General features: G+C 41.1%; 2 protein-coding genes across 2 annotated transcripts; one reads left to right on the plus strand and one right to left on the minus strand.

The window, feature by feature from the left end:
• Positions 1 to 341: 341 nt before the first annotated feature.
• LOC306734870 (fibrinogen-like protein 1) lies at positions 342 to 4,102 on the plus strand (the record flags this gene model as incomplete). The annotated part of the gene is made up of 8 exons (XM_079216275.1): positions 342 to 497; positions 1,412 to 1,627; positions 2,608 to 2,727; positions 2,825 to 2,939; positions 3,062 to 3,193; positions 3,333 to 3,549; positions 3,669 to 3,864; positions 3,956 to 4,102. The coding sequence occupies 8 exons, from the start codon at positions 342 to 344 to the stop codon at positions 4,100 to 4,102; spliced, it is 1,299 nt and encodes a 432-aa protein (XP_079072401.1).
• Positions 4,103 to 5,396: 1,294 nt separating this feature from the next.
• snx9b (sorting nexin 9b) lies at positions 5,397 to 20,527 on the minus strand. Its single transcript, XM_079214627.1, has 19 exons — positions 20,414 to 20,527; positions 18,376 to 18,462; positions 17,151 to 17,225; positions 15,957 to 16,094; positions 15,179 to 15,256; positions 13,965 to 14,124; positions 11,344 to 11,479; positions 10,945 to 11,036; positions 10,735 to 10,856; positions 10,481 to 10,598; positions 10,264 to 10,394; positions 10,054 to 10,157; positions 9,840 to 9,943; positions 9,579 to 9,656; positions 9,351 to 9,427; positions 7,845 to 7,934; positions 7,191 to 7,305; positions 7,009 to 7,100; positions 5,397 to 6,866 (listed from the first exon to the last, which is right to left on the minus strand). The coding sequence occupies exons 1-19, from the start codon at positions 20,423 to 20,425 to the stop codon at positions 6,819 to 6,821; spliced, it is 1,857 nt and encodes a 618-aa protein (XP_079070753.1). The 5' UTR covers positions 20,426 to 20,527; the 3' UTR covers positions 5,397 to 6,818.
• Between the last annotated feature and the right edge of the window lie 1,881 nt (positions 20,528 to 22,408).

Here is a 22,408-nt window from a genome sequence, read left to right on the forward strand (position 1 = left end):
GTGTGTGTGTGTGTGTGATAATTGAGTTACCTGAGAACCTACTACAGTAATGTGATAGACTAACGGGATGACCTTCCTTTTTCTTTAATCTCACTTTCCTAGGTTTATGTTCTCATACAAAAGTGTGTAAGAGATAGAGAGAAAGGACTTTGTATGCCAAATGCATCTTGATGGCTTAATGAATTTGGCAAAACTCTTCTATACGAGCATAAAATATTGATTTTCTCAGTTTCTGTCCCTGTAGGGAGAGCCAGCAGAGCCTCACATGGTGAAGCGCACACTCCTGTGTCTCGTCCTCGCGTACACTGACAAGGCAGGGACAGACTAACCAGGTGGCAGCAATGTCTCTCCTGTCTTTAACCAACCCTCCTGGCTGGAGCGTGTGCTCTGCTCTCTGTATCCTCATCGTGTTGCTCCCAGAGGCCAAGGCAGACGGCATGAACACTACCAATCAGCGCAATGGCGGGGGATCCCAGTGTGGGGAGTACACTAACCAGGTACTCACTGAGAACACCCTGAACACATGGCAGAGGGCTGCTCTCTAAATGAGCGGCTGTTCCCTCCTTTTACTCTGGAGAAGTGTGAGATACTTTGTGAAAGCATCACACACTTCAGGAATTTAGTAGAAATACTAAAGAATCGTGCACGAAACAGTGATGGAAAAAGTACTTGTTCTCCAGAATCTGTAACTGATGATATTATTATACATTACAATTTAAGATAGTTAATATTGATATATCAAGTAGCATTTTACTAATGTACTTGGCCATGTTGCAGCTAGTTTAGTTCAGTTTCCAATGTAGAGGTCAGGCCTGAAATCTGAAGGTAACTAGTTTAGTTGGAAAAAAGAAAAAAACTAAGTTCTGTTCTAGCAAACTGTATTCATATTTTGGACCTTCCTCAAATTTGTGCTTTATTTGTAAAACATGTAATACATTTACCTCATTGGGGCTTGGACAGTTATTTAAAATATTACGTTCAAACTGTTGCTAATTTCCACTGCTTTATATACTTTTGAGTAAATTAAATCCCCAAAATTGGATCATACTATATTTCACAGTATTTATTTTTTTATTTGAAATATGAATCTGAAAATAACTAGAGTGATGGCGATGATCAGAATCATGTCTTTAAATACTGTATCTGTATTAGTGTGATCAACTGCCAAAAAACTGTGGCATACATGTTATTATTACAAATAAGCACTGGTGATAAGGATATAATCCTCTGTCGTGTATATGCAATCTAATATCACAACATCGACATATATCAGGATTAAGTAGACTTTATGGAAAATCAATTTTTAAGACCTTTTATTGATAAAATAGCCTGTGAGGGGAGGGGAGATATGTTAATGCCCCTGCTGGGCAACAGCCGGTCTGGAAGTCAAAAGTTGTCTGTCCTCTGTCAGGTGATGGAGGATGGGATGTGTCGGCTGGTGGCCACGCTACCTCAGCTGGAGGAGCAGAAATGCCCGGATATGTTCCGCTGCACGGACGAAGTTTCTTATTGGCTGCACGAGAACGAGGAGAGGAAGCAGCAGATCGTGGCGCTGAAGGAGACCATCTCTGAGCTGCAGGAGGAGCTGAGAAACCACCGGCACCGCATCAACGTCCTCGAGCTGCAGGTGAGATCTCCATATCGACTTAGCAGACCTGGGTCAAGTATCAGCACCAATCCTTTCAACTGCTTTGAGAGCTTGCTTTAGTCCACCGGATGTTGTAACAATGTGACTGCTCCTTTTTCCCCTCATTTGGAAAAGTAAAGCTATTCTGTTCTCATGTATGTCTGTGACATTAAATTAAACTTTTCCGAGCCAGACTTTTTGTTAAATATTTATTTTTAATTTTTATTTCCTCTGTTCGGCGGCCTTTAGGGTTGAGAGACATAAATATTAGCTCAAATAAAGATGTGCTTTAATTAAATATGTACTTTCACTATTCATTTGAAAGGAAGGAGTACACTTTCCAAGTTTTGTTATTATACTCTGATTAAATATCGTGGTGAAACGACTACAAATACTTGCCTGCTCCATATTTCCGTGCAGGAAACACATCGGCTGTGTACAGTTCTGCAGTGTAATGTGTTGCCTGGTCATCAAGCTGGCTTCCCCCCAACATGTCCTTGACCTTAGTCACTAACAGGATTAGCCTCCTACTCTTCCACGTGCTGCCTCGTGTGCTCAGGCAGTGAGCCTATACAAACACAGACTCTCAGCTGCACGGGTCAGTGGCCAAAGGTGGATGTTGGAGAGGGTTCATGTGTCGGATGTGTTGTACATGGGAAGAGGGCAGGGGACAGGGCACCGGGGCTGGTGGTAATGGGAGTTAGTGTTATCCTCTATGTCCAGGCTAGGAATAGAGAGGGTTTATAAGAGAGGGCTCGTCCCTTTTGTCTCGAGAGAACTGGGAGACATGTTTGAGGTTCAATGTGTGTATTGAAATAGACTTGACAAATGTAAATTCTAGGAAGAGTGGCTGTTAAGGTAAAGGTAACAGACAAATATGTCAGGCCATTATAAAGGGTTTCTTATACAGATCACAGTTTTTGCCTATGTTCTGGTTTGTGTGCATGCTTGTGATTGCCTATTTACATGTATGTTTTCAGAGTGAAGAGAAGAACCACTTAAATACCTCCTTGGAGCAGCGCTTTCATGAGTTGGAGCATCACTACACTGAAGCCACCACCCTCCTGCACCTTCAGGGCACCCTGATCCTAGACCTCCAGGTACACCTATCATGAGTATAATGCTATTTCACTTTCAGGTGAAATGTGCACTGGGTGGTTTTTGATGCTTCTCCCGTTTCACTATATTTCTGTTCAGAACCACCTCCATAATCTGACTCTTTTGGTGGATAAAGTTAAAAGAAGCCCCGGGTGCTTGATCAACATCCTCCATCCCAACCCGCTGATGAGCGCTCAAGAAGCTCGGCACTCAGGTACACTTTCAGAAACATTAACAGTAAATAGTCTTGTGCCCCATGATCTGCCAGCAGAGGGCACTAACACCACCTTGTTGATTTACTCCTTCGCGACCCTGTCTCCCGTTCCCTTTCCTCAGAGCATGTGAGGAACTGTCCCATAGACTGTGCTTCCATATACTACAATGGAGTGAGGAGATCAGGTCTCTACACAGTGGTGCCATCACTGGCCGGCGTGCCTGTGGAGGTCTATTGTGATATGGACACAGATGGTGAGTAACATGCACAAAAACAGAAGGGAATGCCACGTTTCAGTCCATGAGAGTATCGACTCCAGGGTTACTGTGGTCCTGTCTTCCCTCCTTCAGCATATGCTTTCCCTTCCAGTGTCACGTCTTCTTTTTGCCTCAGGTGGTGGCTGGACTGTGATCCAGCGGCGTGCTGATGGATCCTTGAGCTTTGACCGCAACTGGAGGGACTACAGGGACGGTTTTGGGGACCTGCACTCTGAGTTCTGGCTGGGCAACAATCACATACATGACTTGAGCACCCAGGGAGACTACAGCCTCCGCATCGACCTGGAGGACTGGAGCAACATGCACAAACATGCCCTCTACCAGAGCTTCAGGTTGGGAGCGTGCACAAGTACACAAACAGTTGACCGACACATGCACTTACTTGTGTGTTATTGCAAAACAACATACACCACAATCTAATTACCTGGTGTATGTGTTTATGTGTTTGTAGTGTGGAAGATGAGGATCACCAGTACCGTCTCCATGTGTCGGGCTTCAGTGGGACGGTGCAGGACTCTTTCAGCTGGTACCACGACAAGCAGGGCTTCAGCACCCCAGACAGTGGCAACATCTGCGCTGAGATCTCCCATGGCGGATGGTGGTACAATCAGTGCTTCTACACCAACCTTAATGGCGTCTACTACAGGGTAAGCAGGGTACACAGGCAGCCGTGACTTCACTTTATGCTTCTAAAAGTCAGGAGAAGGTTTACTATACTCCTGTTTACTCATCCTGCAGGGAGGCCATTACACCCCTCAAGGCCGGGGGCCGCTGGGTCCTGATGGGATCGTTTGGTACTCCTGGAGAGACTCTGACTATTACTCCCTACGCAAAGTCAGCATGATGATCCGACCTCGCTCTTTCCGAACCCGTTTGTCACCGTGACCCACTGTCACCATGACAACAGGTGGTAAACAGGAACAACCCCAGCAGGAGGGCTCACGTGGGGATCTCTCGGGGACGCCGCAGTGAAGAAGGAACTGAAGGTCACTTATGTCGACGAAAATGGCCTCGCTCCAGCTATTTTTGAAGCACTGTACGTGCAAGTGACTGGTATATGCTCGATGTTCTCAAAACGGACATTTTTTCGTGTTGCATATTTTTTGGCAACAACCTACTGTGGAGTTCTTTTCGGGACACGAACATTTTTCATTCAGTCACAGGAAGCATGTTCTTCCGTTTTTTTCTACTTGTATTTTGTACTTTTAGTTTAATACATCAATACTTGACTCACTATTAGCAACACAGCCAAAAAAACAAAAAGCAGGACTTTCTCATGATGTGTCGACAGAGGAGAGGGGCTCCCAGAGGAGACATGTGCAACTGGCAGGAAGAGCACATGAAACTGTTTATTAAACTATCTGCATATGGTCTGTACTTATTGTATATTTATGATTACTCTATTATCCAATTTCATTCATTTTGAATTTTCAGCCCACTATGAGTTGTGTATCCATTGTGTAAAATCTTTGAGCTGAAATATGTTTTAATACTAAAACATCAGAACACTGTATTGTATTAGCTAAAATAACCCTTGGATTTGATAAGCGCTACTCTCACAGTATAGGGTATGTCAGAGAAGATGTGTTATATGAGGACTGTGTATACATACTGTATGGATTGTACAATAAACATATATGAAATGTGAGACAAATGACACTACATATAACAAAAGACAAGTTCTGAAAGAGCATTCTGCTGAGGAACATTTCTGACTGGTGAAAATAAAAGATAACTCTTACCATAAAGTACACATACTACTGTTTATCTGTGGCATCCAGTAAACTAAAACGAGCTGTCCGAGCTCCAACGAAGCCCAGAAGACACAAGAACAAGTACACTCAAAAACAACAAGAACGCATGTACTGTCTGGTGTACAAGATCTGTACTTTATGTGGCCTACACATCCAGCTGCACCTGATGGGGGCCGAGAGCTGAATGTGGGGTAAAAGGGCTCTTTCACTTCCTCCACTACAAATTGCACAAACACACTCTTTGACTATTCACACAGGCTGCCGACTCATTCTCATTCCCATCCATCTCTACGCAAGAATCTGCAAAAGCAAAGAAGGGCTTTACTGTGAGTAAGTCAGAGAATGCGTAGTGTGTTGCACTCTTAACCATGCGGAGAACAAGACAAGGCTTCTTTGGGAAACGCACACAAAGAAACAAACTCCCAATGAGTACAAATCATTGTTTAATAAATCAAACTGAATTTTTGCTCCTCTTTGAGTTACACTGCATTGCAAATACTCCTATACATAAAATAGTATCTCAGTGAAAAAGAAGCACCTGATAGGTAAGATATAATATCTATATATATTTATATATGTATATTTTTCATGTATCAAGTGATAAGAAAACAGAGTGAACAAGATTAGAGACTGATTGAAAACTGGTGAAAAGCAAAACTGCATACGTGACGTAATCCATGGCTCCGTTCTTTTAGTACATATTCTTACAGCTAACGTTGCCGTTACATCTTCATATAAAACACCATAATCTGGGTCACAAAAAAAAAGGACAAATATTCTTCAGGAGAAGTGGGATGGAGAGCAGGGGAGGTATTAAATTTACTAACTTGACTTTACTGCCCATTAAAATAATCAACCCCAACTTGAGTATTATTTATCCCACATTTTGTCACGTAACCCGATATGTAAACTGCAGTGTCATGTTACGCAGCCTGGGGGGCAGCTAAGTCAACCATTTCTATTTTCCTAAAAGGGGAAAGACTGGAAGGAGGTGGAGCTTCCTGTTAGCTCTTGAGGAAGTGCTGGAAGAAAAGGGGGCTAGGGCCTGCCAGCAATGGACATCCAGAGAACACACACCGTCTTTGACGGCTCTTTCAAGACTATGGATTCATAAAAGGAATTCCCCACTGCTTTTACCGAATATGTTCGGACTCTCTCAAATGTTAACAGTACTGAGGCAAAAATAAGTCAAATATTTGCTGAGGAAAAGGCAATAAAGCTCTGATTTGTTGACAGTGCTGCATTCAGAAATCCCTCCACCTGCTGTCCCGAATGACCGAGGGGAGGACAGCTTTGGTTTTTGGGTGTTACGTTACCATGCAGACAACATGTGTAAAACCTTTCCTTTATAATTTTCTTCATGGAAAAACTGCAGAGTATTGCTTTAAAATAAGTAGATATAATGTGAGCACAGGCATGTTGGCACCTACAGCTGTACAAAACTTCACTTGCATCACATTAGAGAAACTCAATGCCATGTGCAATTCATGGTGTTATCTTCCTGTCTCAAGAGCCACAGACCTTGAACGGAGGAAAGGCCGTGTGCAACACGTGTCTTGGTCCGCTGTCATTGCTGGCCAAAAAAAAAAGAAAGCGTCAAAGCCTTTTCAGCTGCTGCACATGCTCCTTAACTGTTTATAAACCTCTGAGAGCGGCGGACAAAAGAAACACCACGAGCTGGGACTGTTTGCATGAGCAGTAAAAAGATGAGGTAAGAGCGAAAGAAAGAGAGAAGTTAAGTTTAAATTGAATGGCGGGAAAGGAACGCAGTGTAAGGGAAAATATTTTGGATGTTGAGCTGGTTTAATTCTTCTTGTCTTGTAGTGCGAGACTGCAGATCGTTGCATTCACATAGTCGTGAACTGACCGTGTGCTTGTTTCAGTTTTGCAGCAATCTGTAGATTCAAAAGAAGAGAAAGCTCACATCAGAGGCCGGTGAGCACCACGCAGCCGCTCCACAGGTGAGACGGCAACAACGAGCACAGACTCTTACAGACTCCAATTTACTCTGATAGATGGTCGATGAAAATGCTTTACCGTCTCGTAAAACTTGACTTGCTCTTCCAAGTACAGCTGCATGACCCTATTGTAGTCATAGATGCGGTTGCTGTGGAAGTGGTTCATCTCAGCTGTGAGACACAATGGGGGGGAACCAGGTATCAGATATCACATTACGGTAAAAAACTCCACCGCTGCAATGTTTTCTGAGTGAGTGTTACCTTGTAACGCGTACGACATTGTGCTGACTCGTTTAGCCATAGTGACTTTGTCTGGAGGCGTAATTTTGCCGGCGGCCACAAGCTTGTCTCCCTCCTTCACCTTCTCTATTGCTGCCTGCAGGAATTACAAATAGTTGGATGAAGACAAAAGACCATTTAACTCAGCTGCAACCAGATAAGGTGAAGGACAAAGTCTCTTTCACACTGGGTTCCACCAGCTACTATGACTAGCTACAGTCTAAATTAGCAATCTAATGAATTTACTTGCACTATAATTTGACTTCAGGAATGTCGTAGCTAGTAACTTTCACAATGTGTAAATTAGCAGCTAGGAAACATCCGTAGAGCTGTCCAATAAAAAGCAATCAACTATGTGAACAGGAAGTCACTGAAGCATCTTTAGCTAGAACAAAACATCCTAATATAACCGTTTTAGAAAGCAAACGATATATTAAACTATTATATAATATTATACTAATTATATATGCAAACATGGACAATTATGAGTTTTGGAGTTAGTAGTGTCCAAGCAGTTTCTTTACTTAGTAAAAACTACTAAAGGCAAAGCTTAAAAGTTGAAGCTACAGTATATAAATGAGACACCCCATTAAATTAGTTTTCTTAAACGCCTTTGTGTAACTATTCCCAGTATACCTTATGGTATCCGATGGTGTCAGGGAAGCATCCGAGAAGACCCTTATATTCATTGTTGGTCTCCATGACAAAGTGGAGGTCTTTCTTGGGCTGTAAAGGGAGCAAAGGTAGAAGGACAGAGACAAAAACAGAAAAATGTAACTTAAAATCAAAAACAGGAAATATCAGAGATGTGAAGTGATAAGAAAGAACACAGGGAAACATTTACTCACCGGAGTAACTTCCCAAAGAAAATTTTTAAAACAACAGCCAAACTGCATAAAAAAAAAGAGGCTAAGGCCTAAAAAAAAGGAAGCTGTATAATAGTGACGATTCTCCTTAAAGGAGCAGTGTATAGGATTTAAAAGCATCTAGTGGTGAGGTTGCAGTTTGCATCCAACTGAATACCATTCAGCTCACCAATATATGTTTAACTACGGTGGCCTTCAGGTAGCTTAGAAACGCGAAAGGCTCTCACTAGTCGGTGTTTGGTTTGTCCTTTCTAGGCTACTGTAGAAATGTAGCGGTCAACACGGTGGACTCCATAAAAAGGACCCGCTCCCTATGTAGAGACAAACTCCTCATTCTAACAATGGTTCTTAGTTTCTAGTCATGAATTTAAAACCATTGTGAATATTATATTTCATTTTGGCCAATAAACCGCCCTAAATCCTACACACTGTTGCTTTAAGGGACCACTGATTCAGTTCACTGAGTCAGACACAAAACAAAAAAAAGAGTTCCTGTCATATGACCAAAACATGTAGTAATAGAAGAGGCAACAATATTAAAGCTGCTATATCCATGTATCCTGCAGTACATCTGGATATATGGATATCAAATTAAACACCTACATTATTGCCGTATCCTTGAATATATCAAGTGGAAGCTGTTTGCAGCCTTAATTCAACAGATACACTGCATTGTTGTAGAAGTTTGGCTCCATCCGTGTCCGGACGACCACAGGCACAGCTAAACTAAAGCCAACAATTCTACAGTCACACTGACAAAAATTGTCTGGAGCAGCAAACGCTTACCAGATGAATCCTTCCTCTGGAAGCTGCATGGGTATCAAAAAAGGCCCAAGTTTGATTGTATTACACACCATACCAATCAGCCCACACAGAACGGTCAGAGAAGTCACAAATAGAAGGTCAAAACAACGTTTAGGAAATACTAGACACAGGTTTGCCGGTGGCTTCTTCCTTTACAGATACAGGCATCCCGGACAGGGCGTTGGGTTAAAGTGGCCATTAAAACGCCACAACCAGGATGTAAACACTGATTGCAAGCAGGAAATGTTCACAGACATTGAGAGATATAATGATTATTTAGAGAGTGAACACAAAACAATGTGGTTGATAAACGGGTCTTAAATAAACTCAAGTTCTGCTCGACTGCGTTGTACGGAAAACAAGTGCAGCACATTCAACACCCCTGTCAGGACGGTAGAAGTAAAGGTTGTTGGGGTGAGAAAAAAAAAACACATGATGGAAACACTAAATATTTCTAAATAGTAGGACCAACCTGCTCTGCCACCATCTGAGCTATTTCCTCATATGTCTTTCCTGCTGCCGTCATGGCATCCGTCAAGGTGGCCTCGCCTGGAGCAGAGAAGGGGTTAAAATATGTCATCAACGTGCTTCTTAACAGTGTCCGTGTGCCAACTTGTTTCAAAACAGTCTTTCACATAATGAATGTCAGCTGCTACGATTACGATGAATACACGGGTCATATTTGTCGCCACTATTGTACCTTGGTATCCGCTACTGGTGAAGACAGACGAGAGGTTTTGGAAGGCTTTGCCGATTCTCTGGTACTCTTTCGGCAACGCTGTGGAGGGGAAGAAACGAAACATGAGGACACACACACACTGTATGAATGGATTTGTCTTAAGTTGACAAAATACTCAACATAATGAACCACTCATGGTACAAACAGTAATTACAGTTCAAAATGAAGGTGTGGCCTGTGTGTGTTAAAACGTTTAGCTTCAGTGCTCGATAGTGTACGTACGGCCTGTACATCTCTTCCAGTGCTCGTTGCCCACTGTGAGGATTTCCTTCACCCCGTCATCCATGGCTTTGGTGAACTTGCTGAACTGCTCACATTTCTGCTCCCTATGGACGAGGGACACATTTTACATACATTAAACCATATGCAGGTGCGCAATTCATGTTGGTGCCTTTTTGAGTCTTTTCAGTTTTGAGTAACGTTTGATGAAACGCACACTTCCACAGGATCCAAGTCCGCAGCTTCAGGCTCTATCGTAAAGAAGACCATCCCTCCCACTGTCTCGTCCTTCTCTGCTTTTCTCTTCCCTGTCTTCCAGTCCTGTACCAATACATGATTTTAATTAAGCACTAATAATAATAAAATACTTGCAAATCCTTTAGGAACAAAAGGAGAGAGGAGAAGAACTGGAGGAGAAATAGCCCACCTTCTCATCCTTGTAGGTGAGGAAAATCTGGAATACGTCACTGCTGGAAACAACGGGGTGCCTGCACATCCTGGTCATCCAGCCCTGCAACCGCTCCATACGCATCTTAATAAACTCTTCTTCAAATCGCCCTGGAATAGAGGGGTGCACAGAAAAGATTCCATATTCATGCTATCTTTAGCAATGTTCATCTTTTTTAAGTCTTGGCCACACTTACCCGTCACCTGCTTGTCTGGTAAAGACGGGATGGGGAAGGCTGACCCAAATTTGTCGAGAAGCCTCTCATACAGCCAATCAAAGTGCTTGTATCTGTGATTGACAGGTCGGTTTGTGGTCTGCAAACCAAGAACATGGAATTATAAGCACTGTACGTCATGTAAAAAACATGTATCATTATTTTAACCATATTTTATCATATTTATATCTTACTGAGATCAACATGAAAATGATTAGGCGGTACTGGATACTTACATTGGGTGTGATTTGGTACTCGATGTAGCTCTTGAGCCCGTACATCTTTGAGCCTTTCTTGGGATCAGCCACCACACAGTCAAGCTGAGTTTCTGGGTAAGACCACACCGGACCAACTTCTCCTACCTGAGCATAAAACGCAAGGTTTAGAAACCTGCTACTCTGCATTTTATGGCATACAACCAATTTGTATGGATATTTAGATAAAACCTACATAGATTGGTAACCTCTCTTTGCTCTTAGTGAGCTGCTTGCATAAGAGGTAGAGCTCTGGACCAGACTTGGAGGAGAACCCAGGAAACCTGCTCAAAGAAAAATTTGGAAATTAACCACAATGGTGTACAGAGAATATTGGGAGTGACGGTGACATTCCTGAAAGAAATAAACCAACTTAAAGAAACATTTTAGCTGAAGCACATCAGCTTAATCCTATTACAAAGCATTTCAAATAGTTTAAATCCCAATATTTTGAGTTTCAGATGCTATGGTGTGCTGTATTGTACCCAGTGATTAACAACTTTAGAACCATCCACACTGTTCTGCTTCTTCGTTTTTCTATAATACTCAGGATTCCAAAGCCTCATATCTTACTGCTCTAGTAAATCTTACTTGTTGAGGGAGATTTTCATTGAAGGCGCATGAGCTCCTCCCCTCTGCATCGCGCCACCATCTCCAGATTCTGACTCGGCGTAACCTCCAGTGGACTTGTCGTCCCACTCGTCATCCCACTCATCATCCTCCGCTCCTGAGAGCAGATACATGCACACATGGTTGTGTTTTAGGCACAGCAAGTACAAACTCTGTGTTCAGCAACCGACTGTAAAATGTGTAAATGTGCAGGAACTGTAAAAGTATCGATGCTGCAGAAGATTAAAACAGTGTTTTTCAAACTTTTTTGAGCCGCGGCACATGTTCTACAATAAAAACATCCTGCGGCACACCAACAACCAAAAAAAGTTACATGTCACACATTGTAGCATAATACAGCATATTTGGTAGGAAATTATTGCGCTACCTACTGGCATGGAAGAGTATTTATTTACTAGGCCAGCCAATATATTGCAGGCTCAGACACTCAACAATGAAACAATGTGGTATTCGGCAACTAAATAATATTTTTGGGGACCGATTAAGTGAAATTGGACATTTTCCCACGGCACACCTGACGATCTCTCAGGGCACACTAGTGTGCCGCGGCACAGTGGTTGAAAATCACTGGATTAAATGATACAAACAGCAGCTTCTGCTCTATTAAATCAATCAACCGCCACCGGGGACAAACGTTAAAAGTATCCATTCTGTTAATTAGACCAATTCTTAATTGTTTCGCTGTTGTGGTGGATAGAGAGACAACTGCGTGTTGCAGCAAGAGTCTGAATAATATTGTTGAAAGTAGATTAAATGTTGGAATAACTTAGTCCAATTAGAGTTATTTACTCCTATTTATTTGTGTTGAAAAATACAGTTTAGACTTACTCTGTGGTCCCAAAAATTAAATTAGAAAGAGAATTTTCCAGAGGTAACGGATGCAGTTGCACCAGTTTGAGAGCATGCCGCAGTCGCCTATTAGTGATCAGAGAAATTGCATTTCTGGAATGACGTGCATTTCTATCAAGTGTATTACCATCTACATAACATTGCCAGCATTACGCAAAACAAATTAGTTGCAAATATTGCACTTTGATCTTGTGATGTTCGTTTAAAAGTGTTCAAGGATTCAAATATTAAACAGAGAGCATGTGCCCGGTGTAGAATTATTTATTGCATCTGCAAGTACAGCTGATACAAATAAACAGCCAACGATTGGAACCTGGTTTTCAATGGGAACCAACTCTTAATTTCTATCCCTAAAAACGTGACACATAATTTGCATAGCATGATTTTCTCAACAGCTGTGCACTTTAAAAAAGGATTACATCCGCCTTCAAAATCCAAAACACAATCACTGCATTATTGATCAAAATTTAATCCGATTTTTTGGCATTTTAATTTCAGTCCTCCTTTTCTCAATTTCAACCTGTGACTGCTCTTCGTCTTCATGCTGTGAGACAGAACTCACTCATTATGAAATTCATCATCAAACACTACCAACTACAACAAAAGTCAGTCAAACATTTCAACGTTGTCACGTTGTTAATTTTAACTTCCCGAATACGCCGCATGTACCAGAGGTACAATTTAATCCAGTTACACTCATTTTCAGAGGTCAACCACATCACAATTAAGTTAATTGTGTTAATATCAAGATACAAATTGAATGCTGCACACACGCATGCTTTAAAAACTCTACGTCATTTCCTAAAACTATTTTCTGGTATTTATTGCCAGTCCACACACACACACACACACACTCACAAAACTTTGGAAAAGGCTTCCACCATACAATGACGGGATACCTGTGTAATCGATAAGGTACGGATACGGGTAGATGTCTTTGGCCAAGAGGGAAAGAAAGGAAAATTCTGTTAATTCTTTTCCGTGCCATTTGTTCCCCCAGTTCTGTTTTTACAATAACAACTGGAGTAGTAAAAAGTAATTTGTCCTTCTGAGTCATGAGTGAGGATAGCTTTTCAGTCATTTGATTGTCTTGTCTCTGTGGAGGGACTGACCAGATACAGACAACTGAGCAGAACCACATCTGAGAGTTATTGCAAAGCTTTAAAGAAATGGATGAAATAGTATTTGAAAATAATAAACCCATAGTCAAATTAGAGGGTTGCTGTGTATTCTCGAGGTATTTCACTTAGTATCACGTTAGGTTGAAGGACAGGAAACAGTTCTGAGTAGAAAGATGTGTCTTTCTATTATTGCTCTGTGATGCAAACCTATAACAGTGTGTGACCTTTCATGCCTGGATGCAATCACAATGTAGAGGTGTAATCCCTGTTTTTAGCACCTCTATTTAATTTGTCTGGATCATTATGTCTGTTACTTCAGAAATCTTACATTCAAATACACAATTTAAAACATAAAAACATTTGACAGGAGACAACATGATAAGAAAGCAGAAGCCCTCTAGAATGACATACGTGAAGCGTAGTCTTTATTTCCTGATTTAAATTCTCATGAGGTTTTGAATAACAGTAGTGAGTAGTGCAAGTAAAACTAGAATAATTATATTTACAATGTATAAATAGTACATGGTCATAGGCAGTGTTTTTACTGTACTTACACATACTGTGTTTCTAATATCAAGCCCCCATGGTTGCTAACTGAGAAGCTGTTCTTACCTGGGCCCTGGTAAGCCTGAGGGTGGCCCTGGGATACGGTGCTCCAGGGGTCAGCGGGACTCTTCCCAGTCTGGGTGCCCTCTGGATTGGCCGCCCAGTTATTGTTGGAGCCCCCTGAGGGGTCCGTATTCCACACCGACCAGGGGTCATTACCGTTAGCCTGGAGCAGACGGAGAGAGGAAATGTGAGAGGGACGAAAGAATGACAGATGAAGTATGGAGAGGCGACAACACAGAGTAGAGTCCAGTCCAGTTTGGAGTCTGTATAATGAGAAGCTGACAGTAGTCATTAACAACATGCTTTTTCAAACACATGACGCAGACTTAACAGGGAATTTGTTCAGAGTGCAGTCTGTTAATGCTGCTGAACCCATGCAGTAACAAAATGATGCATATATAAACACAATCGCCGACAATATGACTATGCACACTCACACAAAAACACTACCAGCCTCATGTCTTTACAGTACTTACGTACTTAAGTTAAAAATGCAACAGCATGCCGTGCTTGCAGGGCCGACATACTAAACCGCTATGAAAACATGTAGGCATAGGCATGCAGCAGAGAGTATGTGTGCCTCATGTAGGTTGCAGTTAGCTTAATGCTAACCAAGTAATGAGCTGCCTGAACATAGAACTAGTGCAGGGTCACCTAAACCACCACGTAATGCACAGACATACAGAACCATTGCTGCAATGACAAAGGAACGCAGCAGTGCAGTGAGGACCAACACTCAGCAGCAGCATTTTCCAGATTTAGCAGCACCTGCACTACACATAAGTAAATAACATTTAATACAACAGTCAAAATGGCATTGAAATAATTCTGAAGATTATTCATGAGTTTCTGATTATCATGGAGTAAATGTTTGTGTTCCGGTCTGATGATTTGTCAGTGGGATGATTAGTCAATTATATGTGAGATACGTGATCTTTAAGCTTTTAAAGTTCCACTGTAGTGCCGATTCATAGTGTTGAGATAAAGTGCGTGGGAGTCGATTGGTGACGTGCTAGTGTGCACGTGCGAGTGTGCACGGGCATGTGTGCACGGTAGTGCAAGGTGTAAGGAGAGGGTGAGATCATGCTCTTCACAGGCAGTGGGAGTAGGACGGGGAATTTGCCAAAGCAGACCAATTAAAGAGGAGGGGGTATGGGGCCGAGAACGGGTGAGGGAGCAGGACTTGGTTTCATCCACCACCCCTACGTGGCGGTTACCTCATCAGGGGACGAAAGGTAGTGGGAAACTGGGGTGTCGGGGGTGTCCGGCTGGGGACTTAAGCCCCCAGCATCCACCTTGAGGGAAGAAGAAGGTGACATCAACACAAACCGCCAGCAGTGGAGGTTTACACTCAGCATGGGATGAGTTAAAGTGATGCTGGATGTGGATGTGTTTGTGAGAGTGAGTGGGGAAAGAGAAAGAGAGACAAAGAGCATGAGGGATAATAGCTGACACATTTCCTGCCTTGACTCAAGCACTAACTGTGCCCAAATTTCCACTGATCCAGCAGTATGCTCATACTTGTGGAACTTCCTGCCTGCTAAATACTAACGTTTTCATTGAGCGTATTTCCTATTGGTTCTATCTCACTAGAGCTAAAACCTGTGTTGGTTATAAATGACATGACCATGATGAATATCTTCCACGGCAGCTGTTCTCACTTCTGCATATCTGGGGATCACACAGGCTACACGATGTCAGTAAAGCTCTGTCATCACTCACTTCTGCTTTCAGATTTTTCTTCAACATCACCCCGTCACACATACTTTGGAGTGGATACATGGGATCATGGCAGGAGCTCTGTGCACGGCAACATTGCAGGTTCTAACGCTTACTTCTCCAGCACGGGTCTGAACCGCTGAGCTTAGAGAGGTTTTGGTTGTACATTAATCTACAACTCTGACTAAACGTCAGTAAATAGCCAAAGAGCAGGCATTTGATATGGCACCAGTAATAATTTAATGTACCCAAACCTTCATTAGGTGAGCGCATTACCTGATGTTGTGCAGGGGCTGCTGCAGGGGCTACTGCAGGAGCGAAGGAATCAAAGATGGACAAGTCTGCAGTTGCAACATGTCCTACACTTAGAGTAGGGGCTGCAGTTCCTGAGAATGATGGTAACTGATGACCAAACTACAAATGAAAAGTTGAAAGACAGAGGGAGAGACAGAAAACAGTCCCATTAGAACAATTTCAGCGATTCCAGTATGATTTAAAGATACATTCTTCTGAGGTAATGTGATCGTGTCTCCTTGGCATTCCCCGGCAAACGTTTTAAACTTTCTGAGTGTATCAAAAGTGTGAAAACACTGGCTGGTAATAATTAGATGCACACATTTCAATCTGCTTTACCACTTGTCAATGTGAAGATACCACACTTAATTATTCTGTCTATGTTTGTAGTTCATCCTTTTCTTTTGGCAGATCTTATTTTTGCCAGCAGAGTGTAATGAAACAGAAAGTTGTTGCTTGAAAAACAGACCGTGCCCTGATGTTTTTCATTAGATGTTACATAAGTAACAAGTGTACTTGTCATCAGTATTTATTTTTTTATGATTTGGGAAAATATCTAGACAGTCTGGGCCTGGGGCAGCTGGGGAGGTAACTTAAGGTCAGACAAACACACACATCCACATGAGCTTGTTCGCTATGTAAAGCGGACGGATAATATCAATCTCTCTTGTACACACACAGACACTACATTGTTAGATGTTGCAGAGGTGGTTGTTTAGAGTGAGGCTAAACTGTTAATAGACGTCAGAAACTTTACTTCAAATCAAACACTCTCTGTGTCTCTTTCTGAATGTCTTCAGAGTGAATCATATACCCGTGATGAGGTCACACACACACACACACACACACACACACACACACACACACACACACACACACACACACACACACACACACACACACACACTATAACAGTCTAATCAGCAAAACCATGAAGAAGGCACATCCTGTTGTGATTTTAGTGAGCACCACAGTTCACAGTCAAAGGAGAAAGCCATACTTGAGCATACTGGCACATATCTAACATATAGAGGCCTTGATAGACTGAAATGTTTAATGGTTGAACTTTGATGTAGTACATGTTGTGCATCATGACCTCAAACCCTGATAGCAGATGGCTTTGCGGCTCTATTTTCTGTGGTTCACTAACTTACACTAAGAGACTGTCTATCTTACCTCGATGTAGTCCTCTGGCACCAGTCCAACCTCCCCTCTGGAGTTCTGTGCTTCAATCCAACCGCCTCCAATACTCTGAAATAGAGAAACACAACATGTTAGCATGACAGGCTCAGGCCAGCAGAGTAGGTGTCTGCATCACAAGCACACAAAAAAATATTTCCTTTAAAAGAAAATCTGAGAATGTGATGAAACGCACGATTACTCTAAAACCCACATTTACATTCAGCTGATCAGTAATCGGATTTCTCCTCTCTTTCCGCCAGTAGTTTTGGAGCATTTGGATGAGAGCAAAAGGACAGAGAGCGTAAAAATGAGAGAGCTAACCCTTTTTCGATGCTGTGAATTATGCACCCACAGAAACAAACTCAGTCTCTCTATAAATCTTATAAATGTTGATGCAGGGACACATTGCTACAAGTTCTGATGTTCCCTTGATCCCTGCTGCCACAGAAATACATATTAAAACATATAGCTGTGTTACTGAAGCTGTGTTTCTCTTAATTCACAACTGCAATTAAGGATACTGGCTTTACCATTAACATGTTATTCACGTAGGTGATAATAACTAGGTTTCCTAAGTATCTGTAAACACACTGAAAGCTCCCCGGACAAATTCCTCCACAGTCAGTTTATTTAGACAAGAAAAAATAGAGACTGTTTTCCGCATACAGTAGGCTCTGATTGGTTGAAACCGACTTTGATTAGAAAACTATGCAGGTCAGCACACCGTGAGTGACCTTTGCACTGTTGACAGGCTGTAATGACATCATGTTTACTCTTTTTCCTTCCTCTCTACGCGTTTGTGACACTCCTTGTTTGTGTTCAGCCTGAGATCATGTGAGTTGGGTCTTTAAAGGTCTGTTTCGTTTGAGATAGCGATCTTGCAGAAAAGTCACATGAACACTATTTTCTGGTTAAAACACACACACACAACTATTATGGCTAACTTATAATTTTATTTTAAGCAGAAAATACCACTACTTTTTGTTTGTTTTCCACTTTCATTTGGTTGTTGAGATTCATTCCAAATAATCTAATGAGATAATCCAAAATGACATTAATCCAAATATGATTACATGATTTAAAACAACCACCAACAAAAAAAAAAGCACACTTTAAAATGTCCTATAAACAAGCTGAAATAAAAAAAGACAACTAAAGCAGCAGTGGGATCCTGTGCTGAGGGGATATGGATACAAATGCATACATGGTAAAGATTTACCTGATTGGTGACAGTAAGTGTCTCTCCTTCTTTCACTGTCAACTCGTTGTTTCCAGCCTCAGCAGAGAAGTCATATAAAACTTGTACCTGAACACAGTCAAGAAAAAAAAACACACAATTTATGACATGTTTGATGAACACTTTTATGAAGACAGCACATGAACAGATATCAGCATGTGCACACATATACCAACACACCCAATATCACCCTCTGGGTCTTGTGACTTCTAACTCTTGTGGACTTAAATTAAGATTCAGTGAAACAGGCCAAACTAGTTATTCACGTATTTTTCACGTTATGTTGACTCTTAATTAGACACTAGTATCAACCAAAAACAAGGCCAGAACCATCATGTTACCTGGTTCAGTTTAACACAGGAGTCTGCAGGTCCTCTCCCACTGACCCACATCTACAAATCGGCCCTTCCCTTGTGGCTCGCACATGTCACACACCAACACATACACGCAACAAAGAGAAGTAACAGTGTAAAAACTATTCTAAATATGACTTTGCTTTTCACAGTTGACTTCAAGGGTAATTTTTAGGCTCAGGCCTCTTTATTTTTCACGCATTTGATTATCCAAATTCACTTAAATTGTCAGTTCCGCAGTCAGTATGTATGTTATAGTATGTTATATAAGTATGTTATATAAGTATGTTATCAAAACAGTATCAACGTCACAGACTATCTAACTAACGTGTTCATTAAACAGTTAGATGGAATTCAAGGCTATTTAATCAGAGAGCTATTTTAGTGTAGACACCTCCCAGAAGTTAAGAACAAAATGCCCCCTTGTGGGGTTAATCAAGTATCTTATATATATATATATATATATATATATATATATATATATATATATATATATATATATATATATATATATATATATATATAGAGAGAGAGAGAGAGAGAGTGGATAATGTTTTCAAACAGGAACTACAAAACAGAAGGACTCAAAGACCAAGTTATAATTTTTTCTCTAGTGAAAGCACTTTTGTTTCTGTTTAGTCTACTTAGGTAAAGGATGATAGACCCTCTTAGTGTGATGGCCTGATGTGGATTTGTAGGTTATTTCAATTTTAAGTCGCCCACCAACTAAAAAGGTGTTTAACTTATTGTTACTTCACTTGGATTTCTGACCTTTAACAGTTTGATAATAAAAAGGTATTTTTACATGCAACTGCAGATGAAGAAAGGTTTCTCTGTGCTCACCTTTAATCTGACTTCAAACAGGCGTACCAAAGTACCTTTCCTAACACAACTAGTTTGGAAACCAATCCTGGTTCAATATGCAACTTTAACAATTGTGATGTGAAAGTGCAGTTTTCAGGGAAATATGAGACATATTGTTGAAGCAGATCAATTTGTCAAATTAAGAATATTTGCATATTCATCACTTCTGGAGACTAGATTATTATATTATTTATTTAATGTAAATTGTTTTGACCACAAATATAGAATTGTAATCAAAATGACCCACCCACATATTCCCTGTTGTTAGAATAGTAAACCTCCTATAGGCTGCTATTAATACCAACAGTAACTCTAAAACATGTATTAATACTACTTAAACCAACTGTATTATTTGTAATCTATGGTGAAAATTAACGACCAACCAATCATACATATGCACACTGTACAGAATGAACAGAGCCATACACACGCGCATAGGACTACATTTCCCAGAATTCCACGGGAGGTAGAAATGACCCGCACTGGAAAGGTAGTAAAATGTCACAAGACACTTTCTTAATGAGGCACATTTTCCATGTATAGCAAAGAAACCCTATTTACTGCATACAAACGTGTCGTAAGCACCCATTGCACGCTTCTTGGCCGGATTATTGAACAGTTTCTGACTCTTAATATGAAGCTTATCGAGTGAAGTGTTCACAACCCACTGCGAGAAACTACAACTGTCTTCTACGAGTCCACAGCCCGCCTTATTCGTACAAAAGCAGCTGTCAGGGGACACAGAAAGGAAACAAGAAACCCGGATTGACGTTAAAACAGCCGAGGAAAGTTGCCGGGCTTACCTTTTGCGCCATTGTCGAAGTATTGATCAATCATTACAAAACACAGGCCCTGCGGTTTTCAGGATCTCCAATCCTCAGCTGGACATTTCCCCCCGCTGCTTTACAACTAAAAACGGTATTTCCACCCGGTGAACAGCGGGCCGCGCGCGCCTCAGACTTTTTAACACATAACGACAAAAGAACAAAAAAGTGTATCGCTTAAAACAAAAAAACCTGCAAGACGGAAGGAATTGTCAAGTTAGTTCAGTGTGACTGCAAGTTTGCGCCGCGCAGAGCTGCTGACAGTACGGAGGGAGTGACCTGCTCCACCGAGAGAAACCGGAAAGGTAGTCTCGGTCCGACATGGCCCTCCAAGACGTGACTCGTTAATTCAAAAATAAAACGGCTCAATTCAAGTAAAACGTAACGAACAAATACAACATATAGTAATGTACGTTGAAAGTAGTTGTTTAAATAATAATAATAATAATAATAATAATAATAATAATAGTAATACGAATACTGTGAATTTATAAACCCATTTTTCGGATTTTTGTGTGTGATAATAATAGAATCAGTCAAATTGCAAACAGCCTTTCAAATATATATTCTGAACTTTAATTTGTCGTCAGTGTTCTTTGTCGGTTAATATTCTATTTAAAAAAAAAGAAAAAGTTCTGCGTTCAATAAATGGTTAAAAGTTCCGGTGTATTATGTTAACCTCAAGACAGCTACTGTCGTGTGTTTACTGATGTTGTTGTGAGCTCACAGCTGTGTCTCAACGGCTGAAAGGGAGTGACTGAGTTTATTTCTTGTGCTGAAGTCGGCCTCTGCTGGGCTCAATGTGCTGTTACATTATCTGTGATGCCCCTGTGATGATCGGACACATACATACTGTGCACGTTTTTTGAAGACAAAGCAACAATTGCAGTAATAATGTTTTGTCTGTCCAGTTCTCATCTTTCTAGTCAAACTTTGTTCGTAGAAAAAATTTGAATGTTTAAGAAAATTCAATCCTGCTAGCTTATATTGAAAATGTGACCTGTTAACAAATTAGAAAGACCCAATATGTTAATGGTTCTCGACTGAGATGTTGAATGTGAGTTATGGATGAAGTAGAAGCACTGTAAGGGTTTGAACTGTTGAGATGACCCCTCCTGTGTATAGGCTTGGCCTGTTTTTGTTTTCTCCTATTGCAGGAAGTGGGCAGGTCATTACCAAGCTAGCTCAATTGGCAAATGAGAGCAAGCCTTCAAAAGTGGCCAGTTCAAACACCTGCCTTATTCTTCACTCACCTTGGTACTTACTTACACCACCGGTGTAATGATTGGTCACATCTCTTTTTTTCTTTTCTTTTTTTGTAAGTAGCATTATTCAATAAATTGTGATTTTTCACCTCCACCCTTTTCTCTTTTTGTGTGAACTGAGAACCAGTTCATGATAGTATCTTGAAGAGACTGAGGCAGTTCAAGTCGGATGAAGCTCAACTGACAGTATTTTAACATTTTAAACTCTAGCCCTGTTGGCTGTTGAATTTGCAGTATGTATGGGCACTGAAAGTAGTTGAGGAGCAAAAGACAAAAGCTATTGGCTACTGTTGGTTTAACTGCCCTACAGATATTTTAGTGTCAGTTGCTAAGAAGTAAGAGCAGAGTTGTTGCTTGCGGTCAGTGTCAGTTGTTGAGTGGAGCCTGAAAGCAGTGGACATTTCTGTCAAAGTTGAAGTGCATGAGATAATTGAAGTGTCTAATGTAAATAATAAAAATAAAGATATACAGTATACACGAATATAAGTGGGAATCACCAAAGTAATTCAAAAGTTCAACATTGACTTTCAGTGCAAATAATCTGAAAGAATGATCCCACGATTCACATTCTTTTAGATGAAATTGTTTTGGCTGGAATCAAGTGTTTGATATGTGAGAAGGTAACAGAGAGAGAGAGAGAGACAGAGAGAGAAAGACAGACAGACAGACAGACAGACAGACAGACAGACAGACAGAGAGAGAGAGAGAG

Source organism: Taurulus bubalis (genome assembly GCF_910589615.1).
Source record: "Taurulus bubalis genome assembly, chromosome: 3".
NCBI classification, from domain to species: Eukaryota; Metazoa; Chordata; class Actinopteri; order Perciformes; family Cottidae; genus Taurulus; species Taurulus bubalis.

Excerpts from the sequence above, each read along its gene's own strand:
- snx9b (XM_079214627.1), bottom strand. Across the intron at positions 16,095-17,150 it reads TGCCAGAGGACTACATCGAG|TTTGGTCATCAGTTACCATC; the intron begins GTAAGATAGACA and ends TTTCATTTGTAG. Across the intron at positions 9,657-9,839 it reads CTGGAAGAGATGTACAGGCC|CGTTGCCGAAAGAGTACCAG; the intron begins GTACGTACACTA and ends TCCCCTCCACAG.